The sequence below is a fragment of the Ambystoma mexicanum genome, chromosome 13, assembly GCF_040938575.1.
Source record: "Ambystoma mexicanum isolate Mex_15411 chromosome 13, UKY_AmexF1_1, whole genome shotgun sequence".
Taxonomy (NCBI): Eukaryota; Metazoa; Chordata; class Amphibia; order Caudata; family Ambystomatidae; genus Ambystoma; species Ambystoma mexicanum.
The window spans coordinates 142691199-142707274 of NC_090938.1; the positions used below are offsets into that span (position 1 = coordinate 142691199).

A 16076-nucleotide genomic window follows, 5' to 3' on the forward strand; every position below is an offset into this window, starting at 1 on the left:
AGGAACATCCAGTCGAAAGAACGTTACCATGGATAAGTAACTTGTTCTTGGAATGGATTGTGTTCTCCCACATATTCCTTATCTTTGATAGACTCCCAAAGCAGTAATGTATATAGGAGGAGGGAGTAAATATTTTAATTCTTTAAGTATGCACAGAATGCAACACTGCCTTCCCAAATTTAGTTTCTTGGCTAGTGGAGGAGTCAAGCCATAGACCCTTGTAAAGGTGTGTGCAGACTACCATGTGGCAGCTGCACAGATGTCTTTTAATGGAACTCCCCTTTGAAGAGCCGACGAAGCTGCGATATACCTGGCTGAATGAGCCCTTAAGTGCTCTGGAGGGTCTTCACCGGCCAACTTGTAACATTCTACAATAGTTAGAATAAACCATCTAGAAATTGTTTGCTTGCTGATGGCTAGGCTGAGCTTATGACCTTGTACCCGACAAATAATTTCTCAGTTTGCCTTAATTTTGCCATTCTGCTAATGTAGAAACTCAAGGCACGCCTTAGATCAAGTTTGTGCAGCCTTTCTTCCTCTTTCCCTGGATGAGGAGGAGGGTAAAAGGGAAGGCAAGGTTATTTTTTGGGTGATATGAAATTCTGAAACAATCTTGGGGAGTAAGTAAGGCTTGACTTGTAAAACCACCCTGTCCTTGTGAAAGAGTGCGAGGAGGTTTGCAGGATAAAGCCTGTAAACTCACTCACCCTTCGGGCAGATGTTATTGCTGACAAAAAGACAGTTTTGAGAGCAAGAAGACTCAATGGGCACGAATGAAGGGGTTCAAAAAGGAGTAACCATTAGAAATTTTAAGACCAAATGCAGGTCCCACAAGGGGACTTCAAAAGGAATTGAGGGTAAACATTAGTTAGCCCCTTCAAAAATTGAATTACCAAGGATATTTTAAAGTAAGCGGGTTCCTTAGCAGTGCGCTTTAAGATGGACAGCGCTTCTAGGTAACCTTTTGTTATGCCAACCTGTATTCCCAGATTTGCTAAGTGCAAAAGTAAGGATAACACCATTGGTGTAGTACATGTAAAAGGGTCAACATTCTTATCTCTACACCAGCTTCAGAACTTGTTCCAACGGCAGCAGTATAAAGACTTGGTTGCTGGCCTTCTGGCCGACAGCAAAACCTCCATTACGTCGCTCGGGTGATCCCAATCTTTGTACGTCAGCCTCTCAAAAACCATGCGTGAAGGCTGAGAGTCCCGATATCCAGATGGAGAACCTGACCCTCCTCTGGCGAGAGAAGATCCTCTCTTTGTGGATGACAAATCTGAGGACAGATGGACCTTCTAGACATGTCCGGGTACCACGTTCTCCTAGCTCAATCCTAGGAAATTAGGATCATGGTTTTCCTGAACCTCCTCAACCTCCTTATTACATGAGGAATGACGGGGACTGGAGGAAACGCATAGATGAGTGGAAATTCCCAGTCCACCACAAACGCGTTCCCTAGAGCTCCTCTTAGGGGAAGTTCCCTTGAGCAGTATAGTTTGCACTTCCTGTTGACACTGGTCACAAAGGGCAAATATCTCTTGAAGGACTTCCTGAGCTAGTTCCCACTTGTGGGAAACTGTGCTCTGCCTGCCCAGAGCGTCCTCCGCCGTGTTCTTCTCTCCGGCTAGGTGAATTGCGATAGAGATTCCTTCTTGTATTGCCCAGAACCAGAGCTGCATTGCTTCTCCCCACTGTGTTGTCCGACATTATCATGACATTCTTTCCCCATACAGAGGGCAGAAAGGCCTTCAGCGCTAATCTGATTGCCCTCAGCTCTAAAAGGTTGATATGTAGTTTGGACTTCGATGTTGGTGAAATCGTTGGTATGGGCCCCCCACCCCGTGAGTGAGGCTTCCTTCACTACCGTAGAAAGGTTCTCCTTTGAAGATGTTTTCCCTGACAGACCCACCACTGAAGATCCAGTGAGAACTGTTTGGGATTTGTAAAAGATCGGACATCCTTCCTGAGAACTGTGACCACTGGGTCCTGAGAGCCCATTGAAGAGAGGTCATTCTCAGGCAAGCCTCTGGCACCAGAAAAATGCAGGACGCCATCAGGCCGAGCAACCTCAGAAAGTCTAAGGCTGGGAGATGTTGGTCATGCTGGAATTTTGTCACCATCTGTAGAATGTCTCGAGCGCTTACCTCTGGTGGCGAAGCTTTTCCCAGGGATGCATCCAGGACTGCTCCGATAAATTGGAGTCTTTGTGATGGTATCATGTGGGACTTCTTGAAGTTGAGGGAGAAGCCCAGCCTGTGAAGGTATGGTTTAGATGTTCGAGGGCTTGTTCCGGGGAGCTGCACCAGATCAACCAATCGTCCAAGTAGGGGTAGACATGAATCCCCCTCCCCTCCTCTCCTGAGACTCGCTGCCACAACTGCCATTAGCTTGGTGAAAACCCTCGGGCGGAGGTTAGCCCAAATGGCATAACACGAAACTGATAAAGTTGCTAATGGCGAACCTCAGGTACTTTGTGCTTTTGATGGATTGGCACATGAAAGTAAGCATCCTGAAGGTCCAGAGATGCCAACCAATCTTGAAGCGGGAGGGCCTGAGGGATCTGAGAAAGGGTAACCATCTTGAAGTTGTCCTTCCTGAGGAATTTGTTCAATTCTCGTAAGTCCAAAATGGGTCTCATTCCCCCGTCCTTTTTTTTCAGAATTAGAAAATAAAAGGGAGTACCAACCCGTGTTCCTCTCCGCTAAAGGTACTGGTTCTATGGCACCTTTCTGTAGCAGGTCTAGAATTTCCTCCATAAGGAACGGGTCTGGAAACTTCAAAGAGTTGTTCCCCGGTGGATGACTGAGGTGTGCATAGAAAAGGCAGGCAGTAACCCAGGGCAATTGTCTCCAGTGCCCAAGCATCTGAAGTAATAGCCTGCCATTCTGTCAGATGTTGGAGCTAACCTGCCTCCTAATGCTGTCTTGTGATATAAGACCCGAGTGAGGTTTTGAGGCGGCTGACGCAGAGGCCGAGGGTAAGGTAACCCCCTGCTGCTGCGGCTTTAGTACCTTTGCCCCGTCCACCACGGGTAAATCGTCTCTGGCCTCTTTAAGCTGGCTGTCCTCTGCCTTTTCTGAATACAGAATAATAGCGAAAGGACCGGCCCCTCCAGGGCACACCTGTGGAGTGGTTCCGAGTTTGTCTTATCGCAGCTCCAAGGGATTTGGCTGCCGCCTTGGAAGTTTGCAACTTCTCCAAACTGTCATCAGTTTTCTAACTAAATAGGTGAGTGCTGTCAAAGGGCATATTCAGATGTCTGGACTGTACGTCCGGAGCAAATCCAGACTTCTGCAGCCATGCAAATCTGCAGATTGTCGTACTAGCCGCCATGCCTCTGCTGATGCTATCAACAGACATAGCGTCCTTTCCGTCCTTGATGATGTTCAAGAAACCATCTCTCTCCTCCCCTTCAGGGAGACGGTCAGCCGCCATTGAAACACACTCCCAAAGGGTGTGGCTAAATCTTGCCAGCGTGTATGTGGCATTAACCGACTTTAGGGCCATGCTGCATGCCGAGAAAACTTTCTTGGCCATGGCATCAAACATTTTATCGTCACGATCCTGCGGGATTGTAGGGTATGCAGTCTGTTTACCTGACGAAGTTGCAGCTTGAACAACTAAGCTTTCTGGGGTCGGGTGTTTTGACAAGTATAGGGGATCTGCAGCTGATGCCCTATATTTTGCTGACTGCAGGGATCATCTCCAGCACTTCCCAGTTTGTTGATACCTTCTTTTGTAAGGCCTTGTGAAAGGGGACAATAGGATCTTCTTGAGGTCCCTTATCAAGTATGTGGGTGAGGTCATCCTGCTTAAATACAGGTGTGGGCCTAGACCACCCCATATATTCGATCGCCTGATTCATAAGTGTCCTGTAATTACTGTCTGCATGATCCCCTGGTTCAGGCTTATTGAAATCAATCTCTGGGGAAGTATCAATCCCGCTTGCTTCCTGTAAGGACTCTTGCAGGTCTTTCAATCTGGCCTCTTCTGAGACCAATTCTTCATGTATGAAGGCCTCATACACTGCAGACAAAAGGGTCTTTCTGCATCAGAATCCTCCCCTTCCTCATAAATTGAGGATAAGGTTTTAAAGTAATCTGAGCGGGGCAGAGTTATGTAGCTCATTTCCAATGAAGAAGGGGCAATAACAGTCACTACAGGTGGAGAAATGGTAGGAATCGTCGACGTGGACGTCATTGGCCTCAATGGATTCGATATTGTCTTCAAAGTCGTCGATACAATCGACTTTGACCTCAACGTCTTTGATGTTGTTGAGGATATGGAACCGACTGGCATCGCGGGGAGAGGGGGGTGGTCGAAGTTCTATGTGTCGATGGCCTCTCCTTCGACGGAGTCGCAGAGGGCGTCGAGGCAGTCTTCGGCTTCGACTTATGAGTCGACGGTGACGTCTTATGTGTCACAGAGGCTTTATCTCGATTCAAGGGTTTTTCACGCTCTCAAGGAGTTTGTTTTGCTGAGGTGGAAGACTCGCGGCTCTTATGTTTACCAGGTTTTTCTCCTGGGGTATCGCCTCTAGGTATCTGAGTGGGTGGGAGGGGTGGGGGGGCAAGGTCGCGTTCTCCAACACCTTTAGCATTCTTTTACGAAATTCCTCCCGCTGTGCTTAGTGGGACATGCAACTCTCTCTGGTGAACTGGAGGATGAAGTGGAAGGCGATCTAGGACACCTTTTTTTTTTACTATGCCTCGAAGCGGATGAGTGGTGCAATTGCTCAGAGCAGGAACGAGCGCGTTTCTTATGACGAGGAGACAATGGTCTCGACTCGTCTGAGGTACGTTTAGACTGGGTAATGGATTTTTGGGTCTTCCCTCTCTCCAACTTCCCTCTGTGCTCTCTTAAGGTGTTCAACGTCAATGGCAAAACACTCTTCACATTCCGAACATGGATGCTCTGCCCCAAAGCACCACAGACCAACCATCTTTGCCCCACAATCTTGGCATTTTTTAAAACCAGATTGGGCCGTAGATGGAGCCGATGACGAGGCCATCTCGATTGGAAGATGTGAAGGATTTTGGCCAAAAAAACTCAAATTTGTTCAATTTCCTCACAGAAGCGCGCGTTACCTCTCCCGAAGCTCATGAAGAGCGGAAAAACAGAACTGAGCAAAGGACGCTGCGCGCGACTACTTATACCCGCAATGACGTTCTCGAGACGGAAAGCCTCAGAGGGACATCGACTCGACAGGCATCGACGTGCAGAGTCCTCTACTGAAAAAAAATTCTGACGCAGCAAGTTGGATATGGAAATATCAAAGATAAGGAATACGTGGGAGGACAATACATTCGAAATATATTTTGTTGTTCGGAAGTGGTGCAGGGGAAGCCCTCTTCCACTTTGATTTACAAGCAGGTGACCCGTGAAAGTCCAAGTGTCACAAAACGGTTTAGCCAGGAAGGGTTAAGCTGCATGGTATGCGCAAAGGCAAGCACAAACAATTCCCAGTCTCAGAATGTCATGTGGATTACCAATTTACAGCAACAAAGGGAGCTAGAATACCGCAAATCATTTTCAGTGCTTACTGAATGACTTGCAGACTCCCAATCCACAAACCAGGGTAATGGGGGGACCCAGACTTTGCAAGGCCATTATCAGCAAGGCTTTTGGAGGGAGACTGACACCACATCGGACCCTAGTCCCACTGGAATCCAAGATGGCGGCTGGCCTCAAGTAACCTCCCACTAGAACCTTGCCCAGCCACATGACCACTCACCAATAATCCAATGTGGAAGCAGCGCCTCCATATACAGCTATGCGCGCTTTCCTTGGGCATCTCCCCAGGCGAGAAAGGACCTTTCTATATAAAGTAGCCAGACCAATCTGGTGTTATGGGATGTTTAAATTAGAGTTGGGTAAATGAGTTTGGCAGTGAATGGCGAGAGAAAGGAGTACTGAGAGGAGGGCAGAAATAGAGCTGGAGGTTAAGGGAGAGCAGGAAGCATGCTGGAGGAAGAGATAGTGGCCATCAGGAGTATTGTTGAGAATAGGATGCAGAACATCAGCTCACCCTAGGTACATTGGAAATATAACCAAAAAGCCACTACAGACAATGTTATAAGGATACAAAGTTTCCAACCCGCACTTCACTTTTGGATGTGTGCATTTGTGACAATGCAAGAATTTCACTAAGAGAGACAGTCTTATAGACCAGTTTTCCCATAAGAGAGAGCAGAAGGGCAAGGGAAGTAAAGCAGAAGGGTTTACTTCCGTCCAAAAAAGCAGGCCACTAGTTCAAACAAAAAGAGAGGGGGTTCCCGTGGGGTTTTGAGTGGTATTGATAAAAGAAAGAAGGGGGCCTGAAGTAATATTAGGATCAATTATGACAACTTGGTTGATTTAAGAATTTGCAAAGTTGTTCATACCTGGTGCCAGAGCTTGGAAGATGGATGAAATATTAGTTTATTTCGAGAGTTCAGTATGAATTTTAAAGAGTTGTGTGGTGGTTCTATCAGCATCACATATTGGAGGATAAGTGGGCCTTAGGAACCCTAGGACTCACCGGATTCCATCAGCAGCACAAAGCCTTCGCTGCCATCGCTGTCAATGGAAATGCCATCTTCCAGGGCGCCAACGCTTCCGTCCAGTGAAGTTGTGTCGAAGGACTGCTGTGACGAGGTCCGCTTCACTTGAAAGAAACGCATCCGACTGGCGCTGCTGACCGCCGATGCGAGTACCAAATCTTCTCCCTTTATGAGAGGGTCCCTACAAGCAAGCGCAGCTCATCAGTTACTGAACAAGTGTGGTATATACTGATGCAGAGAACATGATCAACAGAGGGGAAAGGAGGGGCAAGAGCCAGGCCAGAAGACAGGAAAGGGAGGACAACATAATGTGCCAACTGTTAGGACAGTTTTTCTTAAGCCAACCAAGTCCAACTAAGAGCTTAGTAAAACCATTCAACTGAGACAGTACAAGACTCACTCTTAGTATAAGGCTGTACTACCCGAGTTCAGCGTAGCGTATACAAAGCAGCCAGCCTTATCTTAGGAGGGAAAGAGGGCTGTAGAATCAGTACAAATAAATTGTAATACAAATGGTTCAAAGAAACACTGACACACTATGTATTGTAAAGAATAAAGGGTTTATTTTATATACAAGGAGAGCAAGAGATTCTTGGATAAGGAAGTAGCATATAAACACAACACTGCTTTAAATACACAGATCAAAACACAGACCTTATTTAGAACACTGAACAGTATTTCTAGAGGGATAAGACCAGAGCTTACTTTCTGTAATACAAGGATAATAGACCCTGTCAGTTATGCAGTGGCACTCAACAAGGAAATCACAGTCAACTAACTTGCAAATATACATTTCTGAATAGTTGAATTGATTATTTACATAGACAATGTGTTTTAAAGCGCAAATAGTGGAACACAGATTCAAGGAACATTTGTGATAACAGTTATACTAGGTGAGTAAGAACTTTTTGGTGTAATATACAATTACAGATGCTTTTCAGCTCAGTGGTAAATAGTCTGAGATAAGCAAGAACTCTTTACACTAATTTTGGATGCACCAGGCAAACCAAGGTCAGCTACACCTTTCAGGAATGGGAAACAGCTATCACAAGGTAGGTAACACCCATATACTTTTTAAAGGAGCCATCAGCAACTTAAGAGGTAAGTATAACATAAGGCAGACTTATTCTGGACAGGCTAACAGCTAGTCAGGGGAAGCAAGATCCATTGGGGACACGCCTACATTTATCCTAACAAGAATAGTAAAGTGAAACCAACAGCATTACTTTTGGGGAAGAGGAACAACCAACTCACAGGCGAGTAACTTAACCTTATATATACTTTTCAGAATAGTGCAACGCACATTCATGCTAAGTAAGAACTTTTGTAACTGTGTACTCTCACAGTTACCAACCAACTTAATTTACAAGTAAGTAACTTTTGCACACTTGTTCTTTTCAAGGCAGAACCCTTTTCTTATCCAGTCCTTCCCCTATTCTATAGCATGAATTCACTCAGAGGCAGTAGAGGGACCCTAGTGGTCTAGGTGCGAGCTGTAAGCAGGGTGAGATGGGGTTCAGTTGCAGGGAAAGTCAGAGTTCCAGAGGAAGACTGTTCAAACAAGTAAGTATTTCACTTTAAAGTTAGTGTGGGGTCCAGGGACTTCAGAGAAGAAATCCTAGGAGGATTCCACAGTGGGCCTAGGAGAACTGGATGAGTGTCCTCCCAATCACAGAAAACACCCCAAAGCTATACAGAAATCACAAAGGCTTAAGGTAGTTAAAATACTCCAGCCAACACAGTATCTCAGCATAGAAGAAGAGTTGCAGCAGGATGACTTCAGGATATGCAGCCATAAACCCAGTCAATGTATTTCCTTTGTCAAAAAGACAGGACTTTTGCAGCAGGGATCACAGAAGAAGGCTCCAGGCAAGAGTTTCCTCGCAGATGGATGTGGCGCCTTCTCAGCAGCACAGAAGACAGAATATCACCCGTTGGATTCTCGTTGTTTGCAAGTTTCAGCACTCTGATGAGGAGACTTTTCAGACCTTCGTGCCTCTGGAGATCCAGCGGGTTGCCCATGAACTTTTAGCAAGATTCAGAAGACTGTGCACTGCTCGAGGTCCCAGAGTTTTGGGGCATTGCAGCCCGCAAGGTCGCAGCACGATGTGGGAAAGCTCAAAATGCAGGTGCTCGAGACTAGTGGGTCTCACCAGGCACTGGGTTGAGGTTGTCGTTTTTCAGAGTAGCCAGGTCGATTGGAACTTTTGGCTAAAGTAGGTTCCGGTTACACAGCAGGCTCTCCAGTTGCTGGAAATCATCTCTGCTGCGGGTTCTTAATCTTCCTCTTCAGTTTTGGTTCCAGTGGTCGACTACATCTTCAGCTTCCAGGATCAGACATTTATGCAGGAACCCAGCCAATCAAAAAGCCTGCAACATTCAAACTTGGGGGGTTGTCAGTCCTTTCATGACAGCCAGCACACCAAATTGAACTGGATTCTCCCAGTCAGGCTGGAAGACAAAGGGCTGCAGAGTTTTGGACTCCTCCCTCGCTTCCTGCTTTCACAAACACTGTGTAGCCTGGGCGGGGAGTCCACATGACTCTGCCGAAGATAAAAATCAGAGTCATTTCCCACCCTGGATGTCAGAGGAAGGAACAAGAAAGGACACGAAACGCTAAAATGGCAAAAAAAGAAGACCAGTGCAATTCTGGTAAAATGAGCACCCATAGGTGCCTTTACTGGGGCTGTGGAAACAGCCCACGGTAAAGGTTCACCAAATTCATAAAAATGTTCACTGCCACAACCATTAAAAGGTAAGTTTGGCCTTGTAACATAAATATTACATTTAAAATTAGAACTGGAATACTCAGTATCTCCCCAGCACTCCACATATGGCGGAGGGTGCTGGTCTCACCTAATAGAATGTACAAGGGACCCAAAGATCCTTTCTACCCTTGGGAACTGTAGTTCTCACAAGGTTAGCCAGAGAATGTTAAAAGGGGAGCCCCATATGTATTCAAATAGGTACAAAAATTCCTATTTACACATACATACCACATCTTACTCCACCAATAGGAATATTAATATATATCATAAAAGAAGGAGAAGATGGTAAACTTTCTCTACTTGCACCCCTCTCTCTCCCCCATCAATTAGAAACCTCCGAAAGATTACCCAGGCACTACAAGTCTTGACAACATAGACTGCGTGCAACATTACATTTTCAAAAAAACATTTTCCTGTTTTATTCAAAATATTTAAATTAAAACATAAAATACTACCCTCACCTAACACAGTGTAAATACTACCACTAAAACCTGCAAAATCTAAAAAGCTAAGGTTCAAATTAAACACGTACCCAAGACACAAACAAAATCACATATCACAATACACAGAAAAAACCTATGTGTCACTAAAACAACATATAATCCCAACATGTTTCTGTTCTTCAGAGCCCTTTCGGGCGAACATTCTTCAGGGGAAACTTTAAAACATCCACTATTCTTCTCAACACTGTGTTGAATGGGTAGTTTCAGGCAAACAGCCTTAATATGGTGAACCTTCAAAGCAGGTCTGTAAATGACCGATAAGCTAATTTTTCTTCATTGAAAAACCAAAACTCTTCAAACGGCGTCCCAATCCGCCGAGATATCGTCACACCTTCACACATGTGAAGAAACCCACAACGTGGGGCACAGGGAGGAACGCCCTTGTTAAGGCAACCGGATCCAGTCCCCAGGTGACTACAAAACTGACGCAGTGCCAATCTCCAATTTCAAAACAGCATACTTCTTGCTAATAACTCGCAATGTTTAAACGAAAAGGGGAGCCCCTACCGCAACCAAGCAAGAGGACTTTTAAAAGATACTATGGAGAGTCTTAAAAAGGACACGCATAAAAAGAGTAAAAAGCTGTGTGGAAAAAGATTCCCTCTCACTGAGGTATAAGGAAAAATAATCTACCATTTCAGCAGAATGTTCTGGGGTTGACACAGGTCAGGAAGATTTATCATTGATATTAAAATCTTACCTAACACCAACATAGGGAAACACCAACAGCCACGGCTCATTAAGACAGTGGGGCAAGAACCAGATGCTAGAGCAGACTAGGAAACGCAGAAAGGGAAGCAGTGTAGCACCAACCATGAGCTAGCCTGAAAGATGCATTCTGACTTCGCCACCCTTAAACGCAAGTGTAGGGTGGCTGAGAGGAAGTGGAGGGCATCAGGCTCATCCTCTGACAAACTGGCCTGCCGCCTGCTTCAAAGGCTCTCTCTGTCCTGTCCAAGAAGAGAGCTTACTTCCAAGCCGGCGTATCTGTGCCCTCAAACTCGCCGAACGTTTCAAAATCTGCAAGGAGCTGGCCAATCCTGCTGCAGTCTTCACCTCTCTTGTTCCCTCCCTGGCCCTTTGCACGGCACTGGCTTCTCACTTCACCACTAAAACTCAGGGCATCCTGTCCACTCTCTCCACTTCCTCTCCTTCTACCATTCCCGGCACCTCTCCGACCGTCTCTCCTCTGTTCTCGTGTTGACTCCAGACGATATTTCTAGAGAAGTCCGATCTATGAAAGTCTCCTTAAAGCAGGTGCTCCCCTGCTCCTCCAGAACCATCAAGGACCACATTGACACCCTCGCTCAAGCCATGGCTGATTTCTGCAATCACTCTTGCCACTGGAACCTTCCCGTCCCCCCCCTAAAGCACTCCCTTGTGTACCCCTCCTCAAGAAGCCCTCTGCCGATCCTTTTTCGGCAAACTACTGCCCAATCTCAATCGCTCCTTTCCTGGGTAAACTCCTGGAACAGCTGGCCATCTGCCAGCGTACTCTCCATAATCAATCTGTTGCTTGTCTCCATGACCACCAGCCTGCCTTTAGAGCAGCCAAAAGCACAAACACTGCTCTCCTGAACACCCCTGATGACTTGCTCTATAATCTCAACGCTAACCTTCCCTTCTGTCCTCATTCTCCTTGCTCTATCCTCTGCTTTCGATACGGTCAACCACGCCATCCTGATCAATCGTCTTTGTGACAACCTGGGCATCACGGGTCAGGCCCTAGCCTGTTTGACCTCCTTTCTCTCTGATCAGCCTTCCCAGGCCCAACTTGGGTCCTTCCGCTGTACCACCGCTCTCTCTCTCTACATGTGGTGTTCCCTATTATTCTAACCAGTCACCCAGGCTCTTAACCATTACTTGGCACATCTGGCCCACCTCATCTCTACCTTCTGTTCTAACTTTCAGTGTTATGTGGAGGACACTCCGCTCTTCTTCAGGCTCCAGTCAGCCTCCTCTGCTCTCTCGCTCATTCCCGACGGACTCTGATTTATGAATGTGTGCCTCCAATGATCTCTGCCTTAATTCCAGTAAGACCGAGATCCTTCTCATCGGGACCCCTGCTCCAGCTTTCCCTCTGGCCGCCCACCTTGGGCCCTTTACCAGCACCATCTCTCTTTACATCTCTGTCATCTCTAAAAATCACTACCAGCTGCACCTCCTCAGAGGTATTCTGCCTTTCCTCTATTTCCCCCAGAAGCTCAGTCTCTCGAGCCCTGGTTCTCTCTAGGTTGGATTACTGCAACAGCCTATATCTAAATCTGCCTACTTCTACTCTTCGCCCTTTGCAACTAATCCAGAACAGGACTACAAGACTTAACCTTGGCCTCAAGCCCAGAGAGCGTATCCCCAGCCCTGAAATCTCTCCACTGGCTCCCGGTGGCTACAAGGATCAAGTTCAAGACCCTCTGCATCGTCCACAAGGCTTTCTGGGGCTGGAGACAACACTACATCCAACTCTCTCTTCCTAAGCACCTTCCTTCTCGGGCCCTGTGCTCATCTACCTCCAACTCTGAGGGTCAGACACTTCTCCAGGTAGAGAGTGGGGGGGGGTAGATCTTGGTCTTTGACTGGGGCCTCCCTCTGGAATAGCCTCCTTGCCTCTCTCAAACTTTCAGCAGGACCACCAACACCTAAGGTTCCGGAAGCAACTCAAGACCTTCCTCTTCGCTTCCGGTTTCTCACGCTCCCACTCCCCCGCTGATGCTCCAGTCTGATGCGGTAACTGGTTATCTTGCCACCCACTGAACCTCACAGGGAAACCAGGACCTGGACGACCAGTAGCTCCATGCACTGCCTCTGGGCTTCCCACCCACTTAGGGACTGTATCTGCACCCTTACAGTCCCCTGCAGCCCTGCACTTACTTGAGCCACCATCCTGGCAGCACTTACCGCGTTTTGACACTGCACCCCCCCCTCGCCCCTCCACCCCCGAACCCCAGGCACTTCTCTTCTCTACCCCTTGCACAATCTGAATGACCAGGGCTAATGAGATAGTTTATTTTGTCCTCCCTCCGTCTACCCTTCCTTGTCTTGTCACGCCTAGAAACACTTGTGTACAGGCGCGTTATAAATGACTTCACGTAGAATTCAAACCATAAACCCTGATGTGTCCATAGGATGGGCTTGTAGAGGGCTAAATACACCAATGAGAGCAATTAAGGTGGCCACAGGTCACAGATTTCAATATGTTGTATAGAAGGTGCACAAGTAAATGCCGACAATGGACACCAATGGGTTTCAAATGCACTGAAATCCTATTGGCAATGCGTGTGCCTGCAAATCCTGGGCATGTTGCTGCAGCTTTATTGTGGATTCCACAAACCATGGGTCTCCTTGTGTAGCATGTGGAGTCCGGTAAGAAACCACTGCAATGGCACATAAAACCAATGTCATGCCATTTAAAAGCACTTGGAGGGAGGGGGAAGTAGGGTAGAGGAGGGGTAGGTTGGATATGAGCGACAGTAAAAAGACAGTGAATTTATAACACAGCTGTTTGGCCCGTACAAGTGGAGAGAGGTTAATTTCTGCATATTTTTTTTCTCTCCCCTTTTCATACTCTTGTTGCCTCTTTCACTCACTGTCTTCTCATCTGAACTCTTAGCTCGCAGAGTGTCTCATGCCCAGGCATCCGCAGCAAAGGGCAAATAAGAAAGAATTGACCTGTTTGGCCCTGCTAGGGGCAAAGTGCAAGCATCCTTCCCTGTCGGACCCTAGTTAAACCAACACCATGAGCACAAAACCACATTTGCCACTTCCAATCACACAACCATGCAAGAAAACTACATAGCGTGATTGGGCTCCACAGCCCCCGTCACACTGACACCAGTCACTGCATTTACCTTCTACAGACAGCATAAGTAAGCCGGTCTTCTCACTTCTCGTCTCCCCCAGCTTTTTATTATTAATTATTTGTAGAGCACCACCCGCCCATGGTCCTCAGAGCGCTAAAGAGGAACAGAGTGGAGCAAGAGGGGGTCGTCACAAAACATAAGAAGGATCAACAACCAAGATCAGACCAGATTAATCCAACATGTGCTTTGTACCTGCACCATCCATCAGGTGATGCCTTTTCCACAATACACAAGTAACCTACAGCCCCTGCCCATCTCACACCAACGCCATCCATCCCCTGCCTGTCTCAGGCCAAACCATCCAGCACCTGCCTCACATTGGCATCTGCCTGTCCCATACGGGTACAATATAGCATCTGCCTCACAATGGCCCTGCCATTACCTGTCACAGTGGCTCAATCAAGCATCTGCATGTCAATACATAAGCAACTAGCCATGAACTGTCTCATACGAGAACTGCCTCACACCACACACACAAATAGCCAGCAGCTACCCACCTTACACTCACACCATCCAGTAGCCACCTGTCCCACACTGGCACCATCCAGTACCCTGCCTGTCCCACAGTGGAACCATTCAGTACTGGCTTGTCATGCAATGGCACCATAACAGTACCCGCCTGCCCTGCACTGGCACCATTCAGTTCCCACCTGCCCTGCACTGGCACCATCCAGTTCCCACCTGCCCTGCACTGGCACCATCCAGTACCTGCTTGTCACACACTGGCATGGTTAGGAAAGTCTTTTTTGCTGCCTTTTAGCCAAATTCTCCGAGACCTACACATGTTTGCCAAGTGATGTACCTTTCCCACACCAGCAAAGGTTCTAAGGCCATCACCAAAGGGGGATCCTGTCCCCCATTTCTTTCATTTGTGTAGCACAACTACCTCCAAAAACTAGCGCAGATATAGCAATAAGGAAAGTTAACAGTTACAAATATCTGGGCCAGGAACTATGTGGTGAGAGGAAGAAAATAAACCCACTAGTCCAAAAGAGCAAACAAACCAAGATAATGGCAACCCTAGCAGAAGTTATGAGCTTTTCTAAGAAAACAGCAGGCTTTAGTTTATTGGGAATTATTAACATCGATAAGCAAAATTTGGTTGCAATGTTTTTGTATGCTTTGGAAGCCTCTTTTTCTGACTGGTCCGAATGGGCGGGTGTGATATGGAGGAAAATATTAGGTCTAACTATACACCAATCCAGGCCATCCGGTTAGAAATGGGGCTGATCTATCTACCCAAATTGACTATAATAGAGCAAAGTTATATATCAAAATAAGGTATGCACAGCAAGGCTCTCTACTGCATATATTACATGAAGGTTTGAAGAATATGGGGGGCCCTGAATACCTTCCATTAAAAAAACAGGATATATTCGAAAGAATTGCTTTTGTCCCAAAATGGGATTAGGGTGAGATGGTGGTGTTGAAGGCCCTGAAAAACGACTTGGAAAAGTGGGACTGGGCCCACAGCAATGATAGGGTTGCCGAATTTGGCTAATTTGCAAAATGACCTTTTCTGTATAAAAAAACCTCGGTTTTATTTAAAGCTACTGCCCTCTAAGGTAAATCGGAAAATATTTCTGGACATGAGGTTAAATCGACTAAATGTTCTGGGGGAACGGGGGGCATGGCTAAATATCCCAGAGTTAACAAGGGGGGTCCTGGGAGTCCCTCTGCCAGACATTAGTCCTGGTTACGAGAGACTTACCCAGCGTCTTTAGCTCACTATCTTTCACAGAGAAGAAATATCCCAACCATATCAGTCTTTGTCCTGCCCTGGGGCAGTCCAGCACCGAAATGCGAAGCAATTCTCCTCTGAACAACAGGACTAAGACTGATATGTTTGGGATATTTCTTCTCTGTGAAAGATAGTGAGCTAAAGACTCTGGGTAAGTCTCTCGTAACCAGGACTAATGTCCGGCAGAGAGACTCCCAGGACCCCCCTTGTTAAATCTGCATATTTAAGTAACTTTGGTCTCACCATAACTTACTAGGGGAATCCAGACGTGGACCCCTTGCTCACTATTCTTAGAGAGGCACAGATCCACCCGACTGATGAGGTCCAACCAGACCGAAACACGTGTCTGGGGTTTCTGTTGGTACTCTTGTTCAAAGGAGAATTGCCTTGCATTTCGGTGCTGGACTGCACTAGGGCAGGACAAAGACTGATATGTTTGGGATATTTCTTCTCTGTGAAAGATAGTGAGCTAAAGACTCTGGGTAAGTCTCTCGTAACCAGGACTAATGTCTGGCAGAGGGACTCCCGGGACCCCCCTTGTTAAATCTGCATATTTAAGTAACTTTGGTCTCACCCTAAGTTACTAGGGGAATCCAGACGTGGACCCCTTGCTCACTATTCTTAGAGAGGCACAGATCCACCCTACTGATGAGGTCCAACCA

General features: G+C 46.8%; 1 protein-coding gene across 2 annotated transcripts in view; it reads right to left on the reverse strand.

Moving 5' to 3' along the window:
* BLTP3A (bridge-like lipid transfer protein family member 3A) overlaps positions 1 to 16076 on the reverse strand; it is a 538966-nt gene that overhangs the window by 81586 nt on the left and 441304 nt on the right. For both annotated transcript variants that reach the window (XM_069633498.1, XM_069633499.1), the window contains exon 15: positions 6524 to 6726. In XM_069633498.1, the coding sequence (XP_069489599.1) occupies positions 6524 to 6726 (203 nt within the window). The remainder of the gene's footprint in view (positions 1 to 6523; positions 6727 to 16076) is intronic.